At 56.2% G+C, this 22453-nt stretch overlaps 3 protein-coding genes across 6 annotated transcripts; 2 read left to right on the top strand and 1 right to left on the bottom strand.

The window, feature by feature from the left end:
* Nucleotides 1-1523: 1523 nt before the first annotated feature.
* CDCA3 (cell division cycle associated 3) lies at nucleotides 1524-3876 on the bottom strand. 2 transcript variants are annotated; one of them, XM_006065844.3, is made up of 6 exons: nucleotides 3733-3876; nucleotides 3328-3502; nucleotides 2942-3068; nucleotides 2444-2737; nucleotides 2002-2105; nucleotides 1524-1873 (listed from the first exon to the last, which is right to left on the bottom strand). In XM_006065844.3, exons 2-6 carry the CDS (start codon nucleotides 3445-3447, stop codon nucleotides 1721-1723), a joined length of 798 nt encoding a protein of 265 aa, XP_006065906.1. In that variant the 5' UTR covers nucleotides 3448-3502; nucleotides 3733-3876; the 3' UTR covers nucleotides 1524-1720. The 2 variants fall into 2 exon arrangements, with proteins under 2 accessions (XP_006065906.1, XP_006065905.1); XM_006065843.3 differs by having other exon boundaries at nucleotides 3717-3875.
* A 657-nt stretch (nucleotides 3877-4533) lies between these two features.
* USP5 (ubiquitin specific peptidase 5) lies at nucleotides 4534-18066 on the top strand. 3 transcript variants are annotated; one of them, XM_006065846.3, is made up of 20 exons: nucleotides 4534-4770; nucleotides 7512-7637; nucleotides 7894-7960; nucleotides 8187-8320; nucleotides 8468-8613; nucleotides 8884-9068; nucleotides 9535-9629; nucleotides 10424-10617; nucleotides 11334-11405; nucleotides 11671-11743; nucleotides 11891-12016; nucleotides 12874-13027; nucleotides 13339-13513; nucleotides 14147-14235; nucleotides 15006-15197; nucleotides 15698-15841; nucleotides 15931-16076; nucleotides 16291-16444; nucleotides 16698-16782; nucleotides 17404-18066. In XM_006065846.3, exons 1-20 carry the CDS (start codon nucleotides 4660-4662, stop codon nucleotides 17495-17497), a joined length of 2562 nt encoding a protein of 853 aa, XP_006065908.1. In that variant the 5' UTR covers nucleotides 4534-4659; the 3' UTR covers nucleotides 17498-18066. The 3 variants fall into 3 exon arrangements, with proteins under 3 accessions (XP_006065908.1, XP_006065907.1, XP_006065909.1); XM_006065845.3 differs by having other exon boundaries at nucleotides 4535-4770; nucleotides 11671-11758; XM_006065847.3 differs by having other exon boundaries at nucleotides 4538-4770; nucleotides 11671-11758; nucleotides 15006-15128.
* An 886-nt stretch (nucleotides 18067-18952) lies between these two features.
* On the top strand, nucleotides 18953-22404 carry TPI1 (triosephosphate isomerase 1). Its single transcript, XM_006065848.3, has 7 exons — nucleotides 18953-19190; nucleotides 20317-20440; nucleotides 20556-20640; nucleotides 20719-20851; nucleotides 21125-21210; nucleotides 21595-21682; nucleotides 21815-22404. Exons 1-7 carry the CDS (start codon nucleotides 18965-18967, stop codon nucleotides 21931-21933), a joined length of 861 nt encoding a protein of 286 aa, XP_006065910.1. The 5' UTR covers nucleotides 18953-18964; the 3' UTR covers nucleotides 21934-22404.
* Nucleotides 22405-22453: the final 49 nt, after the last annotated feature.

Here is a 22453-nt window from a genome sequence, read left to right on the forward strand (position 1 = left end):
GTATTACAAGTGTGGTGATAGAGGTTGGGTACCAGATAGCTGCAGGCAGAAGGGAGAGTGGAGGCAGAAATTCAGGCCTCAGGGCCAAGGCCTGAGATGGGTCAGGAGGAGAAGGTGGCTGGGGTAGAGTGGGATCTGCAGTGGGATCTGCACGACAGCTCAACACCGCCTTTGGTGGGTACAAGTGTGTTTGCACAGAAAGGTTATGTTGAGAAGGAATCAGATTACCAAAGGTCTATAGAGAGCTATAGGCAATGGGGAACAACTCAAGAGTTTCGAGCAGAGTAGTAATAATCAGTGATGCTTCTTGGGAACATCGCCCTCATAGCAGTGCAGGGGGGATGAAATGGGGGCAGGGGGAGCCCCGAGGGAATGGAGGTAAACAAGGTAGGAGGCAGGTGGCAAGACATGCAGGAGTGGCGGGACAGAGTGGGGAGGGAAGGGACGGGAAAGAGAGGAAGATATGGAATGACCAGGAGGAAGTGACCCAGGGCTAGGATATGGGATATTCGGAGGGGAAGATTTGAGATGATGGCCAAGGTTAGGGCTTGACAACCGGGTGGAGAGTGCTGTCATTCACCCGGTGAGGGGAGGAGGAGTAACTACGGGGGAAGAGCACACATTCAGCTTCAGACAAGTTGACTCTGAAGTGCCTCTGGGGCAGCCGGATGAAGGTGAGGGTTAGGTACAGAGGCCTGGGTGTTACCAGAAATTGGATGACGGACAGTTGAAGCCCCAGAAGTGGGGGGAAGGGGTGGTGGTGGGATGAATTGGGAGATTGGGATTGACATATATACACTACTGTGTATAGGATCAAACCAGTCAATCCTAAAGGAAATCAACCCTGAATATTCGTTGAAAGGACTGATGCTGAAGTTGAAGCTCCAATACTTTGGCCACCTGATGTGAAGAGCTGACTTACTTTCCCTGATGCTGGGAAAGATTGAAGGTAGGAGGAAAAGGGAACGACAGAGGATGAGATGGTAGAATGGCATCACCGACTCAATGGACATGAGTTTGAGCAAACTCCAGTAAACAGTAAAGGACAGGGAAGCCTGGAGTGCTGCAGTCCATGGGATCACAAAGAGTCAGACTTGAGTTAGCGACTGAACAACAGCAACAACAGCAGTGTTAAAATGGATAACTAATGAGAAACTACTGTATAGCACAGGGAACTCCACTCAGTGCTCTGTGGTGACTTAAATTGTAAGAAAATCCAAGGAAGAAGGGATATATGTATATGTATGGCTGATTCACTTTGTTGTACAGCAGAAACTGACACAGCAGTGTAAAGCAACTACACTCCAATTTTAAAAAAAGGGCCCCAGAAGTAAACATCCAGGGACAGCCAGAGGAAAGGGCCAAGGTCAGCACCCTGGGGAACCCTGGGATTTAGGGGAGGTGTGTAGATGAGGCTTGGAGGTGCCAGCATGGGGACAGTTAGGCCAGGGAACACAAGCCCCCTCCAGGCTTTCTGCAGACAGGAGACCCAGTGCACAGTTTAGGTATAACACTTAAAAATATAACTTAAAATCACTTGCTTTAATACACAGAAATACATCAGACACAAAGAAAACCAACGAAGCTCTGAGTCCCAGGCTTGGCAGTTTAGGGGGAGTTAAGAGAACGAACCTTTCCAGTCTCCCAGGGCAAGAAGGGGTGGGAGGACCCAGAACACGGCCAGGCCCTTGGGGAGTCTGGTGCTGGAGCCAGGCACGGTCTAGTTCTCCACCAAAGGGAAGTGCCGGTTTTCCTTGTCATGACCCTGGCCTTGCTCCCATGCTCGTCCTCCAGTTTTCAGAAGTCGTCCAGTTCCCAGAACGGCCCCTTCCTTTAGTTCCCTAAAGTTTTCACTCAGGGAAGGCTGCTTACCCTGCAAAAGGCATAGGGCAAGGTGAGGGAGGGCAGGAGGCTGTTCATGGAGAGAAGACTGGGTGGGGAAAAGGCCCCCATCATTACTCTGGATTTCCTAGTAACAGCTTTCACCCGCTCACCCTTTACCTGTCGTGGGGTCAGAGCCCCGGGGGAGTTGTCATCCTGCAGGACGGTGAGAGGAGACCTCCCTGGCACTTTGCTGTTTGCTTTCCGCCTGCTGCGCTTAGAACCTGTGCAGGAGACATAAGAGACACGGGTTTGATCCCTGGGTCGGGACGATCCCTTGGAGGAGGGCATGACAACCCACTCCAGTATCTTGCCTGGAGAATCCCATGGACAGAGGAGCCTAGCAGGCTACAGTCCACAGGGTTGAAAAGAGTCAGACACAACATAAGTGAATTAACACACACACACATACACACACAGGCACACACACATAGAACCTCAAGTGAGTAAGGAATTAAAACAAGCAGCCAAGGTTAGGGGCTTTCAGGTTATTCCTCCTCCGTCCATCTGTGGATGTTATCCCAGAGTGCTCCTCCCCATCCTGTGCCCTTAGATTCTGTACCTGAAGATCGAGGAGTCTCGGGGTCTCGCAAGGGCTTGTCTGAGACCTGGCTGGCCACAGGCGTTTCTGAGGCATGTCCTGTTTTCTCCTTGGCAAACACCTGCTCGGCAGGGAGCTCAGTCCGGCTCCCAGGAGGCACCTGGTCTTCAACGGAAACCTGGGTGCCCAGAGGCAAGTCCAGTCGAGGAGATGAAGTTGTCTCTAGGGGCAGAATAGCTTCGGGGGGAAGGCTTAATTTGGGGTCTTCGGTCTCAAATACATCATTCAGTTGTTTCACCAGTGGACTTGGGGGATCTGGGGAGGGGAGAAGTGACATGAGATAGTGACCATCTGTCACAAGTCATTCAGCAAGGAGGAAGGGATACATGGGCCTTAGGATTCGCGCCCTGGTCAGTGAGGGATTGGGAGAAGAGAAGTCATTGAGAGACAGCAAAGTGTTGAGAAAAGAAAGACATGGGTTCAAAGCAGGAGGATGACAGCATTGGGCCCAACACTTACCTCCGCTCGTCTTCATAGGTGTCCGTGCAATGCCAAGGGTAGGGGAGCGGGGATCTGAGTCCTGGACCAGCTTAGGTCCCTCCACCTGCTCCCCTGCTGGCAGGCTTGGCTGTGGGGAGCTCTCTACCTGTCAGGACCAAAGGCTAGAACGAGTCTGGGCCCTCAAATCTCCCCTCCCAGGTCTGTAGCCTTAGATCCATACTGCAGACGGGAATTGCAAAGGCCCTCAGATATTCAGCCTACTTTACCGGGATTGAGAATATGGAAAATAAGGCCTCAAAGGCGAGGGGTACTGGGGAAAGGGAGAGTTCTCTCAGATTAGGACTCTCTTAGGGACTCCGAAACTGAGACAGATTCGCTGCCTCCTCCATGCCACCCCTGTGTACCTGGATGGGAGTGCGCAGGATGCCGGCGCTGGGTGAACGGGGGTCCGCCACTCGAGCCAGAAGCTTGTTGTGCGGCGGAGGCCGCGCTGGAGTGACTGGGACGCTCTTAGCTGAGCCCATTGTAACCAGCAGAAATAGGATGGGGCAGGGCCCGGCCCAGGAGAGGAGGGTATGCCTGCAAGAAATGACTCAGGTCTCAGCCCTTACGGCGACCACGTTCGACCTTTGACTCCAGACCACCCCATCTCCCCCCGTTCCCCACTGAGAAACGGCCTGGCCGCCGGGCCAGAGGTCTCTGCGGGGATGATGACTAATACAGTAGACAAGGCAACTCCTTCAGGGCCTGCTGGGCCCTCTAAATTATTCACTAATTTATTCAAATCCCTTACCGGGCCCCAATTTCACCTCTGGGTTCCAAGTGGCTCAATCCTTAACTCCCGAAGCTGAGTTTCAAACTTCCCGCCACGCCCCTGCCCGGACCCTATTGGCTGAATCGATGCCGGCTCCTATAGGCCGTCCCTGTGAGTCCCGCCTCCAGTGAAGGAAGCCATTGGGCTGCCTGAACGTCTATCATGGGTCCGTGGGGCCAATAGGCAGCGGCTTGACTCGCCGGGGTGACGCCTCCTTGCTAAGGGGACTTTTGTTCCGTACCCGGTTGCCGGTTGTGAGATTTTGCGGGATGCTAATCTTCGCGTAAGAGACCTTCGGTTTCAAAATGAAGTGATTTTATTAAAAAATAGAATCATGAGTTAGTACGCTATTATTTACATATCCTGCTGGAGACGGAATTACGAACATTTTTTTTCTAAGGCCAGAAAGATAGTAATCCTCATTGGTCGACGTAGTTAGCAATCACTCAACACTAGCCCTCTCGAACCCCGCCTCATTGGATAGCCCCTTTTCAAATACCAAGACTACAGCTGCCCTTTAATTTTCCCATTGGACAGGTGTCCCAGGAAAGTTTCCGGGATTGACTGGTTTAAACAACCATCAGTTTCTGCTCTTCAATAAAAGATACGCGAATGCACTGTAGGGTCCCAGAGTCTCGGCAGCAAAACTCCTGGGCCCACCTCGCTGCTCTACGTGCGCTTTGCCCTGGAGGAGTGGGATTGGCTCTTTCGACCATCGATTGCATTAGAAGCGCTTTTCATTGGCGATGGTCAAGAGGCGGGCAGAGGGCGGAGCACTAGCGGGCAGGCTCGGTCCAACTGCCAGTCTCGCGTGTCTTCCCTTCGGCGCATGCCCCTAACGAGTGGTGCTCATTGGACGGAAGGGTAGGGGGGACTAGAAGCGGTGAGAACCGCTGTGTGTGGAGGAGCTGGTGCCGGTGTCATGGCGGAGCTGAGTGAGGAGGCGCTGCTGTCAGTATTACCGACGATCCGGGTCCCCAAGGCTGGAGACCGGGTCCACAAAGACGAGTGCGCCTTCTCCTTCGACACACCGGTAAGCCCATTCCCCACGCCCGCAGCGAGCACGACTTCCATCTCCCTGGTCATTCTGCCGGGGCCTGCAAGGCTTGGGCCACCGCCTCCCTGCGGTGCACCATGGGACTTGTAGTCTTCCACGCTACTCCTGCCGTTGCTTTGAATTCGTGCGAGCTGTCGTCTGACTACCACTCCCGAAAGCCACCGCGCCCGCCCCACCCGCTCCTCGTCTCGTGGAGTACTGTGGGGATTGTAGTCGCTCACTCCCCTCATTGACGTTCTAAGCTAGAGGCTCCACCCAGTTGCCGGACTACATCTCCCACGTGGACCCCTGCGAAAGCCTGGGAGTTGGCCTTGCCTGTCGCGCATGGCTCTCCGGGTTTTGTAGTCTCGTGTGGGAGGGATGGGGCGACCCCCACCCCCCACTACCACCCCGCTGTTCTGAGCCCGGGTTGGGGGTAGTAGGGTGGGGACTGCAGTTCCCAGGTGCCTAGTAGCCTGGAAGTGGCCTTGAAGAAGGCTGGTTCTGAGAAAGGCTGAGTTATAGAGCCTCCACCCATGGTTAATATGGTCAGGGGGCGGGGAGGTGGGTCATTGGGTGGGGGGTTGAGGGGGCGGGGGAAGAGGAGAGGAAAGCTCTAGTCGTTTCTCCTTTGAGGTAAATCATGGCCTCAGCCCCCTTTCTTTCTCCCGTCCATCAGAGAGAGCAGAGGGAAACCTTTGAAAAGTATTCCCAGAGAGATGGTTTCTTTCGTGGGGGACACTAAGGCTTCTTTCCCATCCCACTCCCACTCCTGACTAGTTAGACAAAGCCACCACCCACACCGTGCTTCACGTTTGGCAGGCTCCACCCGGTACCTCCCTTCCTGCAGTTCTGCCTTCCTGTGACACCGTCAGGCAGACACAAGCCTCCAGCCAGGCCAGAGCCTGAACTGAGGGCAGCAGCCTGGCTGGGATCCGCCCCCCCCACCCCCACCCCTCCCTCAAGCCGCTGTGGGCCCTGCCCAGGGTGTTCAGCCAGACCAACTCATGGCTGGGAAAACTGCAAGTCAGAGTGGAAAGGCTTCATTAATGCATCGCCAGTACTGAGTATAGCAGGGTGATCTAAGGCCCATTTCAGGGTCATCACTGTGATTTGTGGGTTGCTTGGTTTGCTAGGCTTTGATCTGGGCCTCAGACAACCATGCTGCTTCTCTGAAGTCTAGCTTTGGCAGAATGTAAAGAGGACAGCTGCTCAGAGCAGAACTTTGGGATTCCCAGTCCTTGGTGGAATCAGCATCTTTTATTGGCAACAGAGGAGTTTAATCACTGCAGAGCTCCCACAGGCCTCCCAGTTTATCAAGTGCATGGATGGTGAAGCTCTGTCTTTCTCAGGAAGAAAAGATTTTTTTCCTTAATTATCAACAGATGGTAGAAGTCTCCCTTTCTATACTCCTGTCTCCTTAGTAATGGTTTGAATAATCCAAAAGGGGTTTTGATCTCATTATACTTTTCTTCTCTCTTCCCTGTCAAGAGGTCTCCATTGGTTGGCTTTGGTAACCAACTTCCGGCATATTTGATTATCTTTAAATTGGGTTCATGGTAGAAAGAGTTTATGTGACATCCCTGATGAGAAACGCTCTATTTGTTCATAAATTTTGTAACCCGCACAGTTCTCAGGAGTGGTACAGAGCGATCTATGGGATGGAGAACTGCCCTATTTTTAATTCCCAGCAGAGAATTTTTCAAGGCCACTGAGGCTTTAATTCCAGAAAGAACATGCCTTGTTGTTGCTTGGATCTGAGAGAAGACTCTGTAGTCTCCAGTTTCCTCCTCCCCCTTCTCCAGCACCCTTTTCACAAGAGCACTGGTAGACTTGCTCAGGTTGGGGAAAGCCCATGTCCCCTCCTCTGCTGTGATTTACAGTGGACACTTGTCTTTTCCCTGGTTTTTTCCTGGGCAGTGTGTATTCTGGCTGTCTCAGAAAGTGTTGCTAGATTGTTCCAGAAGGGGAATGGCTTTGAAATTGGAGGTTGATGGGACTTCTTGGAGATTTGGTTATTGGTGGTGGTGGGGGTGGGGGACGGGGTGGGAGAGGCATCCAGGTGGTGGCTGGAGAAGGCTGGGCTTCTTATCCTTGCCAGACGGGGTCCTGGTTCAGCTGTGAGCCCCAAGCAGCACATGGGTCCCTTGGAGCCAGCCTTTAGCAGGAAAGAGGAGATGAAACCAGTGTGGGCCAGGGTTTGATCACCTGGTAGAGTGAGGTGAAGGAAAGGTGTGATCTTGCTGGCAAGCCCAGGGGTTAGATGTCATTTTCAGATGCTAGTATCTCTTCTCCTCCAGTCTGGAAGGTTTGCTGAATCTTGATGGTCAGGTGGGGTTGGTCATGGTGTTCCTGGTTTAGGTTCAGTGTCTGACATGGAGTTCTTCCCAGGTCTGTAGTAGTTGATCCCAACTCACTCTGGATCTCAAGGCTCCAGGAAGATCAAGGGAGTTCTTTGCGTTGACTGGAGGGCTTCAAAGAAGGAAGAGGAGTGGTGACTGACAGGCATTGCTCAGCCCTGGTGTCCTTGTTGGCCGTTGCCAAAGTCACAGGAGGATGGGGAGACTCTTAGCCATGTACCAGGTCCTGAAAGGCTAATAGGTGACTTGCCAGAAGCCACACAGTGTTTGAGGACAGACCTTGCTTCCGGAAGCCACCCATTTCTAACCCCAGGTCTTGCCTTCCCCTGGCCAATCTTCATCCCGCCCATGTTTCTGCCCCTGCCTGTTGTCCTGCAGGAGTCTGAGGGTGGCCTCTACATCTGCATGAACACATTCCTGGGCTTTGGAAAACAGTATGTGGAGAGACATTTTAACAAGACTGGCCAGCGCGTCTACCTGCACCTCCGGCGGACCCGGCGCCCGGTAAGCAAGACCTGCTGCCCTCAGGCTCATCCTGCTGGGCCACCAGGTTGAATCTGTCTGTCCCGTCCTGACCTCCCAGGGGCCTCATTTCCGCCCCCCCACCTGCTTTTGCTGGGGCCATTAAAACTCAGCACGTGTGATTTTTTTTTAGCTCCCTTCTCATCTGAGATTAACCCACTCCATCCCCGTCCATCCATTGTCCGTTTATCCCTTCCCTGGTGCTGGGGCTGATCGTGCCCTTCCTGCCTCACTGTAGAAAGAGGAAGATGCGACCGCAGGCACTGGAGACCCTCCCCGCAAGAAACCCACCCGACTGGCCATCGGTGAGCGTCAGTGACATCCTGTTCTCTTCCCTGAGCTGGTCTTTCCTGCTCTCAGAGGTGCTAGGAAAGCCCTCAAAGGAGGGGCCTGGTCAGTGGCCCTGGGACCCTGGAGGGGGCAAGGTGAAGCACTGTATCAGAGGAGGGGAGTCCCCTTGTGGTCATCCTACTCGCACTCCCTCCCCCATTACCCCACCCCACCGCCCCAGCTCCTTTCTTGTCTTACCAGGTGTCGAAGGCGGGTTTGACCTCAACGAGGAGAAGTTTGAATACGATGAGGATGTAAAGATCGTCATTCTGCCGGATTACCTGGAAATAGCCCGGGATGGGCTAGGGGGACTGCCCGACATTGTCAGAGATCGGGTACAAATACCTTCCCACCCTACTGAAGATTCTGGGGCAGGCGGGGTCAGAGCAGCAGTGTGGTGGGCAAGCTCCAGGAAAGCTGAAGACTGAGGGGCGGGTGGGGCTGAGAACTGGGTCCCGCCTCTGACCCTCTGCTTCCCCCAGGTGACCAGCGCGGTGGAGGCCCTCCTATCAGCCGACTCAGCCTCCCGCAAGCAGGAGGTGCAGGCCTGGGATGGGGAAGTGCGACAGGTGTCTAAGCATGCCTTCAACCTCAAGCAGCTGGACAACCCTGCTCGGATCCCTCCCTGGTGAGGCCTGTCCCCGCCCCCCCAACCTTGGGGCGTGACCTGCAGAGCAGGGGCGAGTGGTCACCCTCCTGGGAGTCTGGAGGGAGAGAGGCTCAGGAGCAGAATAAGGAGGGAGACTCATGAGGAGCTGGACTCGGGGAGGGGATGTCCCAAGGAGAGGAGAGGAGAGAGGCCTTGGACCAGGGGAGAAGCTGCAGAGCCCCGTCTGCCCATCAACCGCTCCCGTAAACCGCTGACCTGTACTCGGCTCGTTTTCTTCCCCGGGGTCAGTGGCTGGAAGTGCTCCAAGTGCGACATGCGGGAGAACCTGTGGCTCAACCTCACGGATGGCTCCATCCTGTGTGGCCGGCGCTACTTCGACGGCAGCGGGGGCAACAACCACGCTGTGGAGCACTTCCGGGAGACGGGCTACCCCCTGGCCGTCAAGCTGGGCACCATCACTCCCGACGGAGCTGGTACACCCCGCCCCCTCCACGTGGACATCACTGGGTCTGAACCACTACTCATTTCACATGACATGAACAAGGCATGAGTGCAGTCTCCTGATAAACAATGAAAATATTGCAGATAAAACAGAACTTTCAGATAGCCCCCCAAAACCCCAGTCCCCTTCCTAGTGGTGACCGTCATTCTCTTGTAAGTAAGAGAGTAAGTCTTCTTCCAAACTCACTTCACTCTTGAACCTCCTCCTGCTGCGTGGAGACACAACCAGTTCCAGCCCTCGCCCTGTTGATTGCATCTTCTCTGACAGCCAATCCAAGAAGGGCTCAAGGCCTCACTGACGCTTGAGGGAGCCAGGAGCGTTGCCCTCTGGGCTCGTCCAGCTGTCCCACCAAGCCTCTCAGGGCAGGGGGTGGGCTCGGTGGTTGGGTGGGGCCTGAACTGCCCTCCCCCTGACTCTGCTCCTGCCTCCCACACTAGATGTGTACTCGTACGACGAGGACGACATGGTCCTGGATCCCAATCTGGCCGAGCACCTGTCCCACTTTGGTATCGACATGCTGAAGATGCAGAAGGTGAGACCGCCCTCCGCTCAGATTCTCTCATCCCTGCCTGTCAGGCCCGCCCTCCTTGCCCAAGGCTGAGGGTGAGGCGACAAGGTGGGGAGAGATGCCACGGTAACCCCAGTTCCCAGGATTCGTGGGCTGCCTGTGAAAAGCCTTGTAGAATCATTTCATCGTTCAGCAACTATTACTGAGCACCTGCTGTGTGCTGGTCACTCTGAATGAGGCAGGGGTGGTCCTTGGCTTGTAGGCTTCTACCAGATGAGACGCAGGCGTCCATTGTCTGCTTGTGCGGGTCAGGGAATGACCATGACTGTGCGCAGTTTCTAGCAGGGGTCGCCGGGCCCAGGGGACGGAGGAAGCGATGCTGGGGTGGGGATCTGAGTGAGAAGGGGTGGCTTCAGGGTGGAGGAACATTTCAGCTAGGGGATGTCATGTTCATTTCATCCCCTCATGTGGGCGGAGGCCTGCTGCCTGATGGGCCCCTGGACGGTTGGTTGCCTGTGGCCTTCCAGAACTTGCACTGGGGGATGCCCAATGGGCCTTCCATGTCTGGGTCCATAATTCAAGCATGTTCCAGGCTCTCTCCAGCTGGCTCTCATCCTAGACTATGTTTTAGAACATAAAAGACACAGGTCTGGGGCTTCCCTGGTGGTCTAGTGGCTAAAAGCCTGTGCTTCCAGTGCAGAGGGCCTGGGTTCAATCCCAGGTCAGGAAAGTAGATTCCACATGCCCCAACTAAGACCTGGCGCAGCCAAATTAAAAAGAAAAAAAGACGCAGGTCTGAAGTGCCTCCTCCCGCGCAGACGGACAAGACGATGACGGAGCTGGAGATAGACATGAACCAGCGCATCGGTGAGTGGGAGCTGATCCAGGAGTCAGCGGTGCCGCTCAAGCCGCTGTCCGGGCCCGGCTACACTGGCATCCGCAACCTGGGCAACAGCTGCTACCTCAACTCGGTGGTCCAGGTGCTCTTCAGCATCCCCGACTTCCAGAGGAAGTGAGTCCTCCTTACCCCCGCCGCCAGCCCCCGCCCCCAGGCCCTCTCTCCGCAGCCAGCCCCCTGGCTCTGTGCCCTGACCCCCAGCTCTCTCCTAGCGGCCAGTCTCTGGGCGCCCACCTCTGGTGCCCTCAGGACCTCTGTTCTAGCTCAGTCTTGGTTCTTGGTACATGCCGGGGAGCAGGTTGTGAAGTTGCTTATACACGAGCCCACTGGTGGGGCCAGATGCTCAGTCCCAGGGCTCTTCCAGGCCTCCTGATGGGCTCAAGGGCCAACAGGTGCTCTTTATTTTGGGCCAGTGACATCAGATGAGCATCTCATGGGGGAGAGGGGAGGGCTGGGACATGGAGACAGAAGAAAGGCAAGTTAGGGTTGGGGAAGTGAGCATCCTGTCTAAATAGAAGGCCTGAGACACACGTGAAAATTTAGAACATACTGACACGTTCTATTCAAAGAATATGAACTGTATTTATCCTTCTGAGTGTCTTCTCCCATCCCGTAGCTCCGTCTCGGGGCAGAGGCTTGTGTACCCTGCATGCTGACCGGTTTGGAAAGGGGAGGGAAGGCGGGTTGCTGGAAAGACATGGACTCCAAGTGTCAAACACATGTCTCCCCACTCTGGAGGGACCTGTTCCCTGAACTGGTAGATGACCGCTCCTTTCCCTTTTCCTCTGGGCCTGGCCACAGCCCCTTCAGTGATCCTTCCCTTGGCTCAGGTACGTGGATAAGCTGGAAAAGATCTTCCAGAATGCCCCAACGGACCCCACCCAGGACTTCAGCACCCAGGTGTACGTAGTCGGGCCTGTGTGCCCTCTTTCCTCTCCATGACCCCCTGAAGGGAGCAACAGTGTAGCCTCTGGCCAGCTAGACACTTTCCGATGGCTGTCTTGCAAGCGTGCTGTCTGCCTTGAGTTGGGTTCCCATGGAATCTAAGGTGGTTCACATTTAAGAGAGTTGCCTAAGGGGGTTTGAGCAGGGGTTCAGTTGGGGAGGTAAGGGGTAGATTGGTGGTGTCAGACGGAAGCTAAATGGTTCTCTTGGGTGATGCCACAGGGCCAAGCTGGGCCACGGGCTGCTCTCGGGGGAGTATTCCAAGCCAGCACCAGAGTCGGGCGATGGGGAGCAGGTAACGGAGCAGAAGGTGGGTCTGGACCTCCGTCCCTCTCAGGCTCTGGAATGGTGGGGAAACTGAGATCCATCTGGGAGGCGTCTAAAGAAGGCCTCTTGGTGGCCTCTCAGGCCCCGGCTGAATGGCTGCCCCAACTCTGCCTAGGAAGTCCAAGATGGCATTGCCCCTCGGATGTTCAAGGCCCTCATTGGCAAGGGTCACCCCGAGTTCTCCACCAACCGGCAGCAGGATGCCCAAGAGTTCTTCCTGCACCTTATCAACATGGTGGAGGTGAGGACAGGGAAGATGGGGCGATCTTCACTCTCCTCCTGTCTACCTGCACTTTAGTTCACTCCCTCCCTTCTTCCTGCTGCTCACTCGTTCCTCCTCCTCTGTCAGCCCTAGCCCAGCCCCACCCCAGTGACCCCGAGCACTGAGCCTTTCCTGAAAGTGGTGTTTGCACCTGAGGACACTTGTTATGCTCGCAGCCTGATGAAGGGTGCTCCCAAAGAAAATGATAGGCGAGCATTTGGTGCTTAGAAAGAAAGCACAGGGGACTTCCCTGGTGGTCCAGTGGTTAAGACTTTGCCTTCCAGCACAGGGGGGTGCAGGATCAATCCCTGGTCGGGAACCCAGGATCCTCCAGGCCAAGAAACCCAAAACAACCGATATTATAACAAATTCAATAAGTAATTTTTTTTTTTAATATTTATTGACTTGGCTGTGCTGGTCTTAGTTTTGGCACACGGGATCTTTGATCTTTCATTGTGGCATGTGAACTCTTATTAGTTTCCACAAGTGGCATCCAGTTCCCCGACCAGGGATCGAACCTGGGCCCCCTGCATTGGGAGGGTGGAGTCTTAGCCACTGGACCACCAGGGAAGTCCCCAGTAAAGACTTTTTAAAAAAGGAGGTCCACATTAAAAAAAGAAAGTACAGGCACTTTCCCACGCAGTCCTGCAGTGCCAGGATGGGCCGGAACTGACAGGTTGATGAGGGAAGATTTCTGCTCTGCTCTTCTGTCCCTGCACCTCTTTGTGCTCCTCTCCCTTCCACTCCCCTCTCTCCGTGACCCCCCAGTGACTCTTGTAGGCCCCCACCCCAGTGCTTGGTTGTCCAGACCTCCCCACCCTGACTCTTCCCCATAGAGGAATTGCCGGAGCTCCGAAAATCCTAATGAAGTGTTCCGCTTCCTGGTGGAGGAAAAGATCAAGTGCCTGGCCACAGAGAAGGTGAAGTACACCCAGCGAGTGGACTACATCATGCAGCTGCCTGTGCCCATGGACGCGGCCCTGAACAAAGGTGGGTGCCCTGCTACCCGCCCAGGGCCTGGGGTCTGAAGCCTGGCAGTGATGGGGCTTGGGTGCCTTTCAGGAGCAGAGCCCGCAGTATCCCTGCTTGCCGACCAGGCGGGGGTGTGGGATTGACCTTGCGTGCAGCTGGTCAGCTGAGCTGTGCTGAGAAAGAGGCCAGGTCACAGGCAGACGTGTGTCTGGTGGGTTTGGGGAGGCAGAGGAGCTGAGATAGCCGTGGACTCAGAGGGAGTAGGCCAAGGCTGAGGGGGGATGTGGCTCGGCTCCTCTGAAGGGTCCACCCACTGCTTCTGTCACCAGAGGAGCTTCTGGAGTATGAGGAGAAGAAGCGGCAAGCTGAAGAGGAGAAGCTGCCTCTGCCTGAGCTGGTTCGGGCCCAGGTGCCCTTTAGCTCCTGCCTGGAGGCCTACGGCGCCCCCGAGCAGGTGGACGACTTCTGGAGCACGGCCCTGCAGGCCAAGTCAGTCGCCGTCAAGTAAGTCCTATGGGTCCCGGCCTCCGTGAGGGTCATCCCCGAGATGCTGTCAGCCTGTTTTGTATTCTCTCATCCCTTTGTGGTCAGAACTCAGGCTTCCATGATTTGGAAGGTAACATGAGGCAGGTAACCTGGGGCCTGAGGGGAACTGAGAGGCCCTGGCAGGAGTGGACTTGGATAACTGCTAAATGTTACCTTGACCTGCCCCTGCCAGTCTTTGTCTCTCTTGGGATGGATGGGGTCACTTTTCAGGAAGCCTCTGTCTGCTCACTTCCCCAGTGCTGGCAGAGCATGGGCACTTAGGAACAGTTGTGGACAGAACTGAGATTTTTAGCACATAGTCTTACTTTTTGCTCACCCGTCACTGGCATGAACTTGAGATCTGAGAGAGTGCTTTGGTCTCCGAGATTTCAGCCACCTGCCCCTTTGCTGTTCCTGCCCCTAAGACCCGCCCCATTCCCCTACTTCCTACCTTCTGCTGCCATTCATCTGCAGACACTCTGATGCCTGTTCAGGGCAGGAAAGAAACATGAAATTATCTTCAGGGTGGTTAGTTCTATGTATGAGAGGCTGGACACAGGTGGGGCTTTTAGGACAGCGTCTCTGGGTACCAGGCCATTCTCTCTTCTCTAGGACCACACGATTTGCCTCATTCCCCGACTACCTGGTCATCCAGATCAAGAAGTTCACCTTCGGCTTGGACTGGGTGCCCAAGAAACTGGGTATGGTGGCCGGGACGAGCAAGGGAGGTTAAGCAGAAAATGGTAGAAAAAGAAGGGGCCTTGACATGTAAACTAGTGCTTCTTCAGCTTTCCTCTGAAAGGGGAAACATTATTAAGACTTCTTTGATTTAAAAAAAAATTTTAACTACCTTTTTTAATTGAAGTATCATTGACTTACAACATGGTGTTACTGCTGTAGAGCAAAGCTGTTCAGTTATATTAAATACATATACTTTTTTAATTTTTTGGTTGATTTATCATAGGATATTGAGTACAGCGTGCTGTGCTATACATAGGACACTGTTGTTTAAGACTTCTTTGATTTTATAGCTATGGCTTACACAAGGAAAAGTGGTTTTCATAGTTTTACTTTTATACAGTTGGTAAGATGTTTTCATTTTGATAATCTTGAAACAGTTTGTTTTTACGGGTCTCATAGGCCCCTGATGACTGCCAATCCCAGATCTAGCTTCATTTCCTAGAGAAGTTGAGCCCCACGGAAGTACAGAATCGTTCTGTGGCACAGTCAGAGACCCCTCTCTGGCTCGTGGCTCATTGGTGGTAGATCTAAGACTGGAATCCTGTTCACTTACCCCCACACCCCCACCCAGCCTGTGGTTATTTTTATCACACAGCAGTGGGTCCTGCTCTGCACATCATCTTATTACAGAGCAAGATGGGGGTAGGGGCCTGAGATTCCTAGAGTGCTCTTCCCAGGAGGGCTTCGGGGATCTGCCGAGGTGACCTTTGTCCTACCGTACGCTTTCTAGATGTGTCCATCGAGATGCCCGAGGAGCTAGACATCTCCCAGCTGAGGGGCACAGGGCTGCAGCCTGGAGAGGAGGAGCTGCCCGACATTGCCCCACCCCTGGTCACTCCGGATGAGCCCAAAGGTAGCCTTGGTTTCTATGGCAACGAAGACGAAGACTCCTTCTGCTCCCCTCACTTCTCCTCTCCGACATGTTAGTGACTCTTTTTCCTGCCTGTCTCTTTCCCTTGCTGATGGGGGTCTTCTCTGCCTGCCACCCCTTGACCCTGTCCTTCGTGCTCCTCCTGTCCTCCCTTTCAAATTGTCTCTGCCCCCTTGATGGACGTGAGGATTGAGAGAGCACCCCAGCCACTGTTCTCTGTGTGGGTGGAGCAGCGCTGGCTAATTGCCTCTGCCCGTGTAACCTCGTGATCTGGGGGCCGGGGCGGGGGCTCCAGCTCATACTCCAGAAACAGCCTGTTGTGGGAGAATGAACAGGGAAGGGGCTCCCTGGGGCGCCTCTGGCCTCAGTTCTGTAGACCTTGAGGATAGTGCTGGCCCCACAGGAGGCTGTGTTGCCATTTTAGTTCTGGAATAAGGTGCCAGGCCGTGGAGGAAAAAACGCATGGAACGTGTGGTTGGGAGAGGGCTGGGGGGAGGGGCAGGGAGTGGCCCAAGGAGTCAGGCCCCTGTGCCCATGCTTCTCCCCCGCAGCGCCCATGTTGGATGAGTCGGTCATCATCCAGCTAGTGGAGATGGGCTTCCCCATGGACGCCTGCCGCAAAGCCGTCTACTACACCGGCAACAGCGGGGCCGAGGCCGCCATGAACTGGGTCATGTCACACATGGACGACCCGGGTAGGCAGGGCTGGGGAGCTGGAGCCGGGGAGGGGGTGGCGGGCAGGGCCAGCATCTCCCCCAAACACTTGAACCACTTCCATCCCCAGATTTTGCAAACCCCCTCATCCTGCCTGGCTCCAGCGGGCCTGGCTCCACGAGTGCAGCCGCTGACCCCCCGCCGGAGGACTGTGTGACCACCATCGTCTCCATGGGCTTCTCCCGGGACCAGGCCCTGAAAGCCCTGCGGGCCACGGTATGGGTGCCCCCCAGCTGAGGACGGGTCCGCTGGGAAGATGGGGGCGGGGGTGAGGTTCCACCCCTCAGGAGCAAGTGAGGACTACCCCTGTGGTTTGGCCAGTCTGGGGCTCCACCCTTGAATGGCTGTGATGAAGGAGCAGAGGCCTTTGCTGGGGTTTCTCAACCCTGACCTTACTTTTTAAAAAAGTAACACTTCCCTCCTCCCCAAGAACAACGGTTTAGAACGGGCTGTGGACTGGATCTTCAGTCACATCGATGACCTGGACGCAGAAGCTGCCATGGACATCTCAGAGGGCCGCTCGGCTGCCGACTCCATCTCCGAGTCCATACCAGTGGGACCTAAAGTCCGGGATGGTCCTGGAAGTGAGTGTCGTGGGGAGAATCTAGCCAATCTGCTCCCCTAGGTCTTCACTGCCAGGCGGCTCTGCTTCCCTCAAGAGGGTGCAGCGTTAGAAGTTTCTTTCCATGGACGTGACTCCTGAAGCTGGGGTCCTGGGAGGCTGAGATAGACTTGGGCCCAGCCTGTCTGCCGTCCCTGAAATCCCACCCTGGTCATGAGCTGCTGGACACATCCCCCTCCCTCACTGTCTGCTCTGCTCTCTCTCCCCTTCCCCAGAGTATCAGCTCTTTGCCTTCATTAGTCACATGGGCACCTCGACCATGTGTGGTCACTACGTCTGCCATATCAAGAAGGAAGGCAGGTGAGGAGCCAGCACGTGCCTTCTGAATGGGGGAGGGGGTGGAGGGAATGGGTAGGGGCATCCTGGAAGACCCTAGAATATTTGTGGGGTGTGGGTGGGAACATAAGGGACTGCCTGGTGCAGGCCACAATTCACCAGAAATTGATGGAAAGCCTGAGGGCAGAGATGGGCAAATTAGGGCTCCAGGGCTGAATTGGGCCACTCACTTTTATAAATAGTTTTAACGACCACGGCCACATTCATTTATGTATCATCTTTGGCTATTTTCACACTGCTGCAGGCAAATTGCATAGCTGCATAGACCAGGTGGCCTGCAAACCTGAAATATTTCCTGTCTGGCCTTGACAAAGCTTGCTGACCTCTACCGTAAAGGAATAGGTGGGGGTGGGCTGTAAAGACAGCACAGGGGTCCGAAGACAGAGTAGAAACGACCCTGTGAGATGGGACACTCCCTTCAGACAGGAGGCAGCTGGGCTGAGACTGGGGGCCCAGGCAGAGAAGGTTGCGAGGCTTTGCCCCCGAAGGCAAAGGACACACGAGGGTCGAGTCCAGGGACCACATCAGAGAGACACACTAGAGGATGCCTGGGTCGTTCACCCTTCTCCCCACCCCCTTCCTCAGGTGGGTGATCTACAACGACCAGAAAGTGTGTGCCTCTGAGAAGCCGCCCAAGGACCTAGGCTACATCTACTTCTACCAGAGAGTGGCCAGCTAAGAGCCTGCCCTGAGGGCACCCGGGGGACGGACCGCCCAGCATGAGGAATGGGGCTGAGGGATGGACACCTCCCTGCTCGGTACCCCTTTTCTTTTCGTCCCCAGCAGCAGGGAAGAAGCTAGAGGCCAGGAGAGAATGGCCAGGCAAAGCGTGGGGTGGGGGGGGCTCTGGGGAGACCTTGGGAATGGAGTCGGAGGGGGCGGGAGGGGCCTGCCGCCTGTCTGTGAGGAGACTGTTGCTTCCCTGCCCTTAACCCCACAGCGCTCTGCTTCTGTGATCCCGCCTGCCCGGTGTGGAGCGGGCTTGTTCGTGTGTGTGCGTGGGTGTGGGTGGGCGTGTGTGTGTGGCGTGGGTGTAGCTTTGTGCCGCCTCCTCCACCGAGGGGGCTTCTGTGCCTCCCCTCCCCCTTTGTGTGTGCTCCCTGTGTGGCAGGGCCAGGAGGGATGTGAGGCAAATGGGGAGCCAGGCCCCCCCTTGCCCTCCTGCCTCAGTCTTTGCCCCACTTTGTCTCTCCCTGTCCTCTGGAAAATGCCAAAATACAGGATGTGAATAAAAGTTACGTGGCTCAAGCGTGTCCTGTTTAATATCTGCGGGGAGACTGTCTTTCCTGGGTTAGCAGAAGGGTCAGGTTTTGAGAACTGCGGGCCCTGCTCCTCTGTGCTGCTCTGCGCCCCCTCCCCACCCCACTGCCAGGCAATTCTATACTTTTTACTGCTCTTGGGAAATTGGGGGCTGAGTGAGGTGCTCACGGGGGCAGGAGAGGGAGGCTGAGGGGTGGGGGCTGTCATGCAGGGAAGTAGAGGAAGGTCATGTGAGAGGGGGCGCAAATGGGTTCTTCTTGAGTGTCCCCAGGCGCCCAGTGGAGAGCCCTGGGCACCAGGCCTTGCAGTCCCTTGTCAGGCCCTGGCCGCTGGAGTAAAAAGTGAGGTACTCCTGGGGGCAGGGCAGACCTCTGAACTGCCTCTTTAGTAGCTGCACGGTGTCCAGCCCACGTGGGTCGTCCCTCCGCCTGTGAACCCTGTTACTTGCCCAGTTAACTGTGGGGCTGGGCTGGCCCTTAGGTCAAAGGTGCCTGCTCAGCAGTCAGGGATGTGGCCGCTCCGATGGGGGCAGGGGGGGGTTCCTTTTCCCAGAGTTGGAAAGATGCCCCTCACGGCTCTGAGGCCAAGCCTGGGAGTGGAGTGGAGTGTCCAGGCCTTGGGGATCCTTCTAGTCCTCTGCGGGGCGGGGGACTGCAGCCGTGAAGCGGAGGTTCCCCGGAGCGCGGGGCGCACAGTTCGCGCCTTCTCCCCAGTCAGGCATTTCAAGCTGAAAGCGACCCAAGCGAGCCCGCGACGGCCGTGGAACGTTGCTACAAGGGGGTAACGTCAGATCCTCGCAACGCGGGTGGCGGGCGGGATCGGGGGGCAGGGCTGCGGCGGGCGGCGGGCGGGGCCGGGGGCAGGGCTCCCGTGGGCCAGGCCAGCCATGGATGAGGACGTAGAGGGGGCGGGTTTCTGCATCTCCGCGCTCTATATAAGCGGCCAGTGGAAGCGGGGGCGCGCTGCTCCTGACCTTCAGCGTGCCTGCTCCTCGGCCATGGCGCCCTCCAGGAAGTTCTTCGTTGGGGGGAACTGGAAGATGAACGGGAGGAAGAACAATCTGGGGGAACTCATCAACACTCTGAACGCGGCCAAGGTGCCGGCCGACACCGGTGAGCCCTGGCCAGGGAGGGCCAGGGTGGGCGGTCGGGCGTGGTCGCCCTCTCCGGAACTCTCAGCCTGGGTCCGCGTGGCCCTGCGTGCAGGGCTGGGGTCCAGGGCTGTCGGGATCTGGGCCTGAGCTCCGTGGCCGCTGAACCGGGGGTGTTTCGGCGGGGAAAGGCGGGGCCGCATCTCACGGTACCCCCTGGCTGTGGGTCGTGGGGAGGATGGTGGCCCCGGGGCGCAGACGGGGCCTGCACCGGCCGGGACTGAAAGGTGAGCCCAGCCCCTGCGGGCGATCGGGAGAAGCGGGCGGCTGCCCGGTGCGTTGGGGGTGGAGGCTGCCTGCCGGCTCCGGCTGCCCCCTGGGCGCCGGCTCCGTGCGCCGCCGCACGTAGCCCGCCGGAGACTCCTCCCCGCGCCTCGCCGGGGCCGCAGAGCTCCCCTACCGAGCCGGGTCGGCCTCCTGAGCTATCGCTCCGATCCAGACCGCTCGGCGGCCTGTAGGACTCCGGCCTTCCGCGGAAAGGGGCAGAGCCATTTGGAAATGAGGCGCGCTCCTACCGTTTTCTCCAGCCTAAAAACGGGAAAGCGCAAGGCCTCTAGGAACTGGTCGACTCGCTGCCACCCACGGCCTGCGTCCTTGTCCCCTTACCCACCTAAGTCACAGAACCTCGGAGCTGATCAAGAGGCATCCCCTTGTGGTTTATTCTCCCAAAGACCCTAGTACAAATCCCAGGAGTTGGCTCCTTCTGCTTTTGCTGAAAATCCTGGCCTGGCCTAGGGGAGGTGGGGATGGGCTATTTTAGAAGGGAGGCGGGGTTGGCCCCCAGAGAATGCTGAGTCTAAGAGGTGCCCAGGCCCAGAATAGCCTGGGGAAATCAGAGCCACAGCTGCTAAAGAGCAGAGGGCAGGGCAAGGGCCATGGCCTCTTAGGGGTACCTGGGAGGCTCAAAGACTTGGGTACAGGCCCAGTTGGGCTGCAAAGTGGACAGAGATGATCGTGCTGGGGTGAAAAAGGGCAAAAGCAGAACTAAGAAAGTGGTGAAGGCGAGGGGACTCTGGAGCACGGGATGGGGTCTGGGGAATGAAGATTTCCCTGTGATCTCATCCCGTCTGTCACCATCTCATCCTCAGAGGTGGTTTGCGCACCCCCCACCGCCTACATTGACTTCGCCCGGCAGAAGCTAGATCCCAAGATTGCCGTGGCTGCGCAGAACTGTTACAAAGTGGCCAATGGGGCCTTTACGGGGGAGATCAGGTAAGATGCTAGTGGCAGAGGGGTGGGAGGGGGACCCCCAGCCCTCACTGTCCTCATGGAGGGGACAGCGACAGGGTGGGCTCCCTGCTGAACCACGGCTTTTCTCTTCCTTTAGCCCTGGCATGATCAAAGATCTTGGAGCCACGTGGGTAGTCCTGGGGCACTCCGAGAGAAGGCATGTCTTTGGGGAGTCAGATGAGGTTAGTAACGGGGCGGGGGGAGGAGATGAGGGCTGGCTTGTTCCTAGACGGGTGCTCACCAAGTCCGTTCCTCAACAGCTGATTGGGCAGAAAGTGGCCCATGCCCTGGCAGAGGGACTTGGAGTGATTGCCTGCATTGGGGAGAAGTTAGATGAGAGGGAAGCTGGCATCACTGAGAAGGTCGTTTTCGAGCAAACCAAGGTCATCGCAGGTATCTCTGGAAAAGGGGCCTTTGAGCCCAGGGCTATGAGACACAGAGGGTGGGGTCGGACGCCCTGCAGCCTGAGCCTATCTGGTGCTGATGCAGGAAAGGGGAGGGTGGGAATCCTGTATCCTTCCTATTACTTCTACTCCTGCCTCTAATGTCACTTTCCTATAATAGCCACCAGGGGGCAGTAGGCCACCAGCACTCTCATTCTCTGGGAAACAACTGGTTATGTTCTTCCTTGTTTTCACCCTGCCACCTGTGATCTCTGTCCCATAGATAACGTGAAGGATTGGAGCAAGGTTGTCTTGGCCTATGAGCCTGTGTGGGCCATTGGTACTGGCAAGACGGCAACACCCCAACAGGTAACCAAGCCCAGGAGCCCTGTCCTCATCCTCCCCTGTCTTGGTAGAAATGGATGACCACAGAGACCACCTGGGCCAACCCCTCATTTAAAAGACAGGAGAGGGACTTCCCTGGAGGTTAAGCCTCCACTGCAGGGGGCACTGGTTTGACCCTAGTCAGGGAACTAAGATCTTGAATGCTACATGTCAATCCTGCATGCTACACGTCAAGACTAAATAAATAGTAAGAGAAAAGAGAGTTACTTGTCCCGGGATACCCATTCCAGGGCCTGGGTGGGATCGAAGCCCCAGGGTTCTTGCCCGCAAACCACATTGCCTGTCTCCACTGGAGCCCAGGGTTTTTTCCCCAGTGAGTGAAGGTCTTAGTCTGGCTTCTTGTTCTAGGCCCAGGAAGTACACGAAAAGCTCCGGGGATGGCTTAAGTCCAACGTCTCTGATGCAGTGGCTCAGAGCGCCCGCATCATTTATGGGGGTAAGTGGGTTTGGCTCCAGCCTGAGGTGGGGTGGGCTGAGAACCAGACCGAGCCCTCCTTCAACCTGGAGGTCGGTGTGGAGTACCCCCATCTCATCGCTGACCACTCCCTGCTCTTGTCTCCCTTCCCAGGTTCTGTGACGGGGGCAACCTGCAAGGAGCTGGCAAGCCAGCCTGATGTGGATGGCTTCCTTGTGGGCGGTGCTTCCCTCAAGCCTGAGTTCGTTGACATCATCAATGCCAAACAATAAGCCCTGTCTATCTCCACTACCCTTCCTGCCGAGCCAGGGACTAGGTAGCTCAGAAGGCCCAGTAACTGTACTGCCCCCTGACCTCCACACACGCTTCTCGTGGTGTCGCCTGACCCCTCTCGTGGCCGAATCCAAAGTACCTCTTCCTTTACCGTTTACACCCTACCTTGTCATGGTTGGGACCAGAACAATCCCGCCTCCACTTACTGTACCCGTTGGAACTAAACCTGTCACCAAGGTGGCTGCTTCTTGGCTGAGAGGTGGGAGGGTGGTTTGCTCGTGGGTCCCCTCAGTCCCCAGTGAAGACAGGAGAGAACTGGTCCTGTCCCGTCTCCCGCCATGAGGCCAAGGGCTGAGAGAAAGCCCTGTCCTCAGCTGAGGCCAGGGCGCTGCTCCCTCCCACGGTGCCAACGCCTGTGTGTGTTGCGTCTGCACAGTCCCGCGTGTGGGGGAATAAACACCTGGCACTGAGCCCTGTGGTTGTTCTTCACTGAACTTGCCCCCATCATCTCTTTGCCTT

The sequence above is a fragment of the Bubalus bubalis genome, chromosome 4 (assembly GCF_019923935.1).
Source record: "Bubalus bubalis isolate 160015118507 breed Murrah chromosome 4, NDDB_SH_1, whole genome shotgun sequence".
NCBI lineage: Eukaryota > Metazoa > Chordata > Mammalia > Artiodactyla > Bovidae > Bubalus > Bubalus bubalis.

Excerpts from the sequence above, each read along its gene's own strand:
- CDCA3 (XM_006065844.3), bottom strand. The coding sequence starts at position 3,447 with ATGGGCTCAGCTAAGAGCGTCCCAGTCACTCCAGCGCGGCCTCCGCCG. Across the intron at positions 3,069-3,327 it reads TCCTGCGCACTCCCATCCAG|GTAGAGAGCTCCCCACAGCC; the intron begins GTACACAGGGGT and ends TGGTCCTGACAG. Across the intron at positions 1,874-2,001 it reads GGGCTCTGACCCCACGACAG|GGTAAGCAGCCTTCCCTGAG; the intron begins GTAAAGGGTGAG and ends TGCCTTTTGCAG.
- USP5 (XM_006065845.3), top strand. The coding sequence starts at position 4,660 with ATGGCGGAGCTGAGTGAGGAGGCGCTGCTGTCAGTATTACCGACGATC. Across the intron at positions 9,630-10,423 it reads ACATGCTGAAGATGCAGAAG|ACGGACAAGACGATGACGGA; the intron begins GTGAGACCGCCC and ends CCTCCCGCGCAG. Across the intron at positions 12,017-12,873 it reads ACCTTATCAACATGGTGGAG|AGGAATTGCCGGAGCTCCGA; the intron begins GTGAGGACAGGG and ends TCTTCCCCATAG.
- TPI1 (XM_006065848.3), top strand. The coding sequence starts at position 18,965 with ATGGATGAGGACGTAGAGGGGGCGGGTTTCTGCATCTCCGCGCTCTAT. Across the intron at positions 19,191-20,316 it reads CAAGGTGCCGGCCGACACCG|AGGTGGTTTGCGCACCCCCC; the intron begins GTGAGCCCTGGC and ends TCTCATCCTCAG. Across the intron at positions 21,211-21,594 it reads AGACGGCAACACCCCAACAG|GCCCAGGAAGTACACGAAAA; the intron begins GTAACCAAGCCC and ends TTCTTGTTCTAG.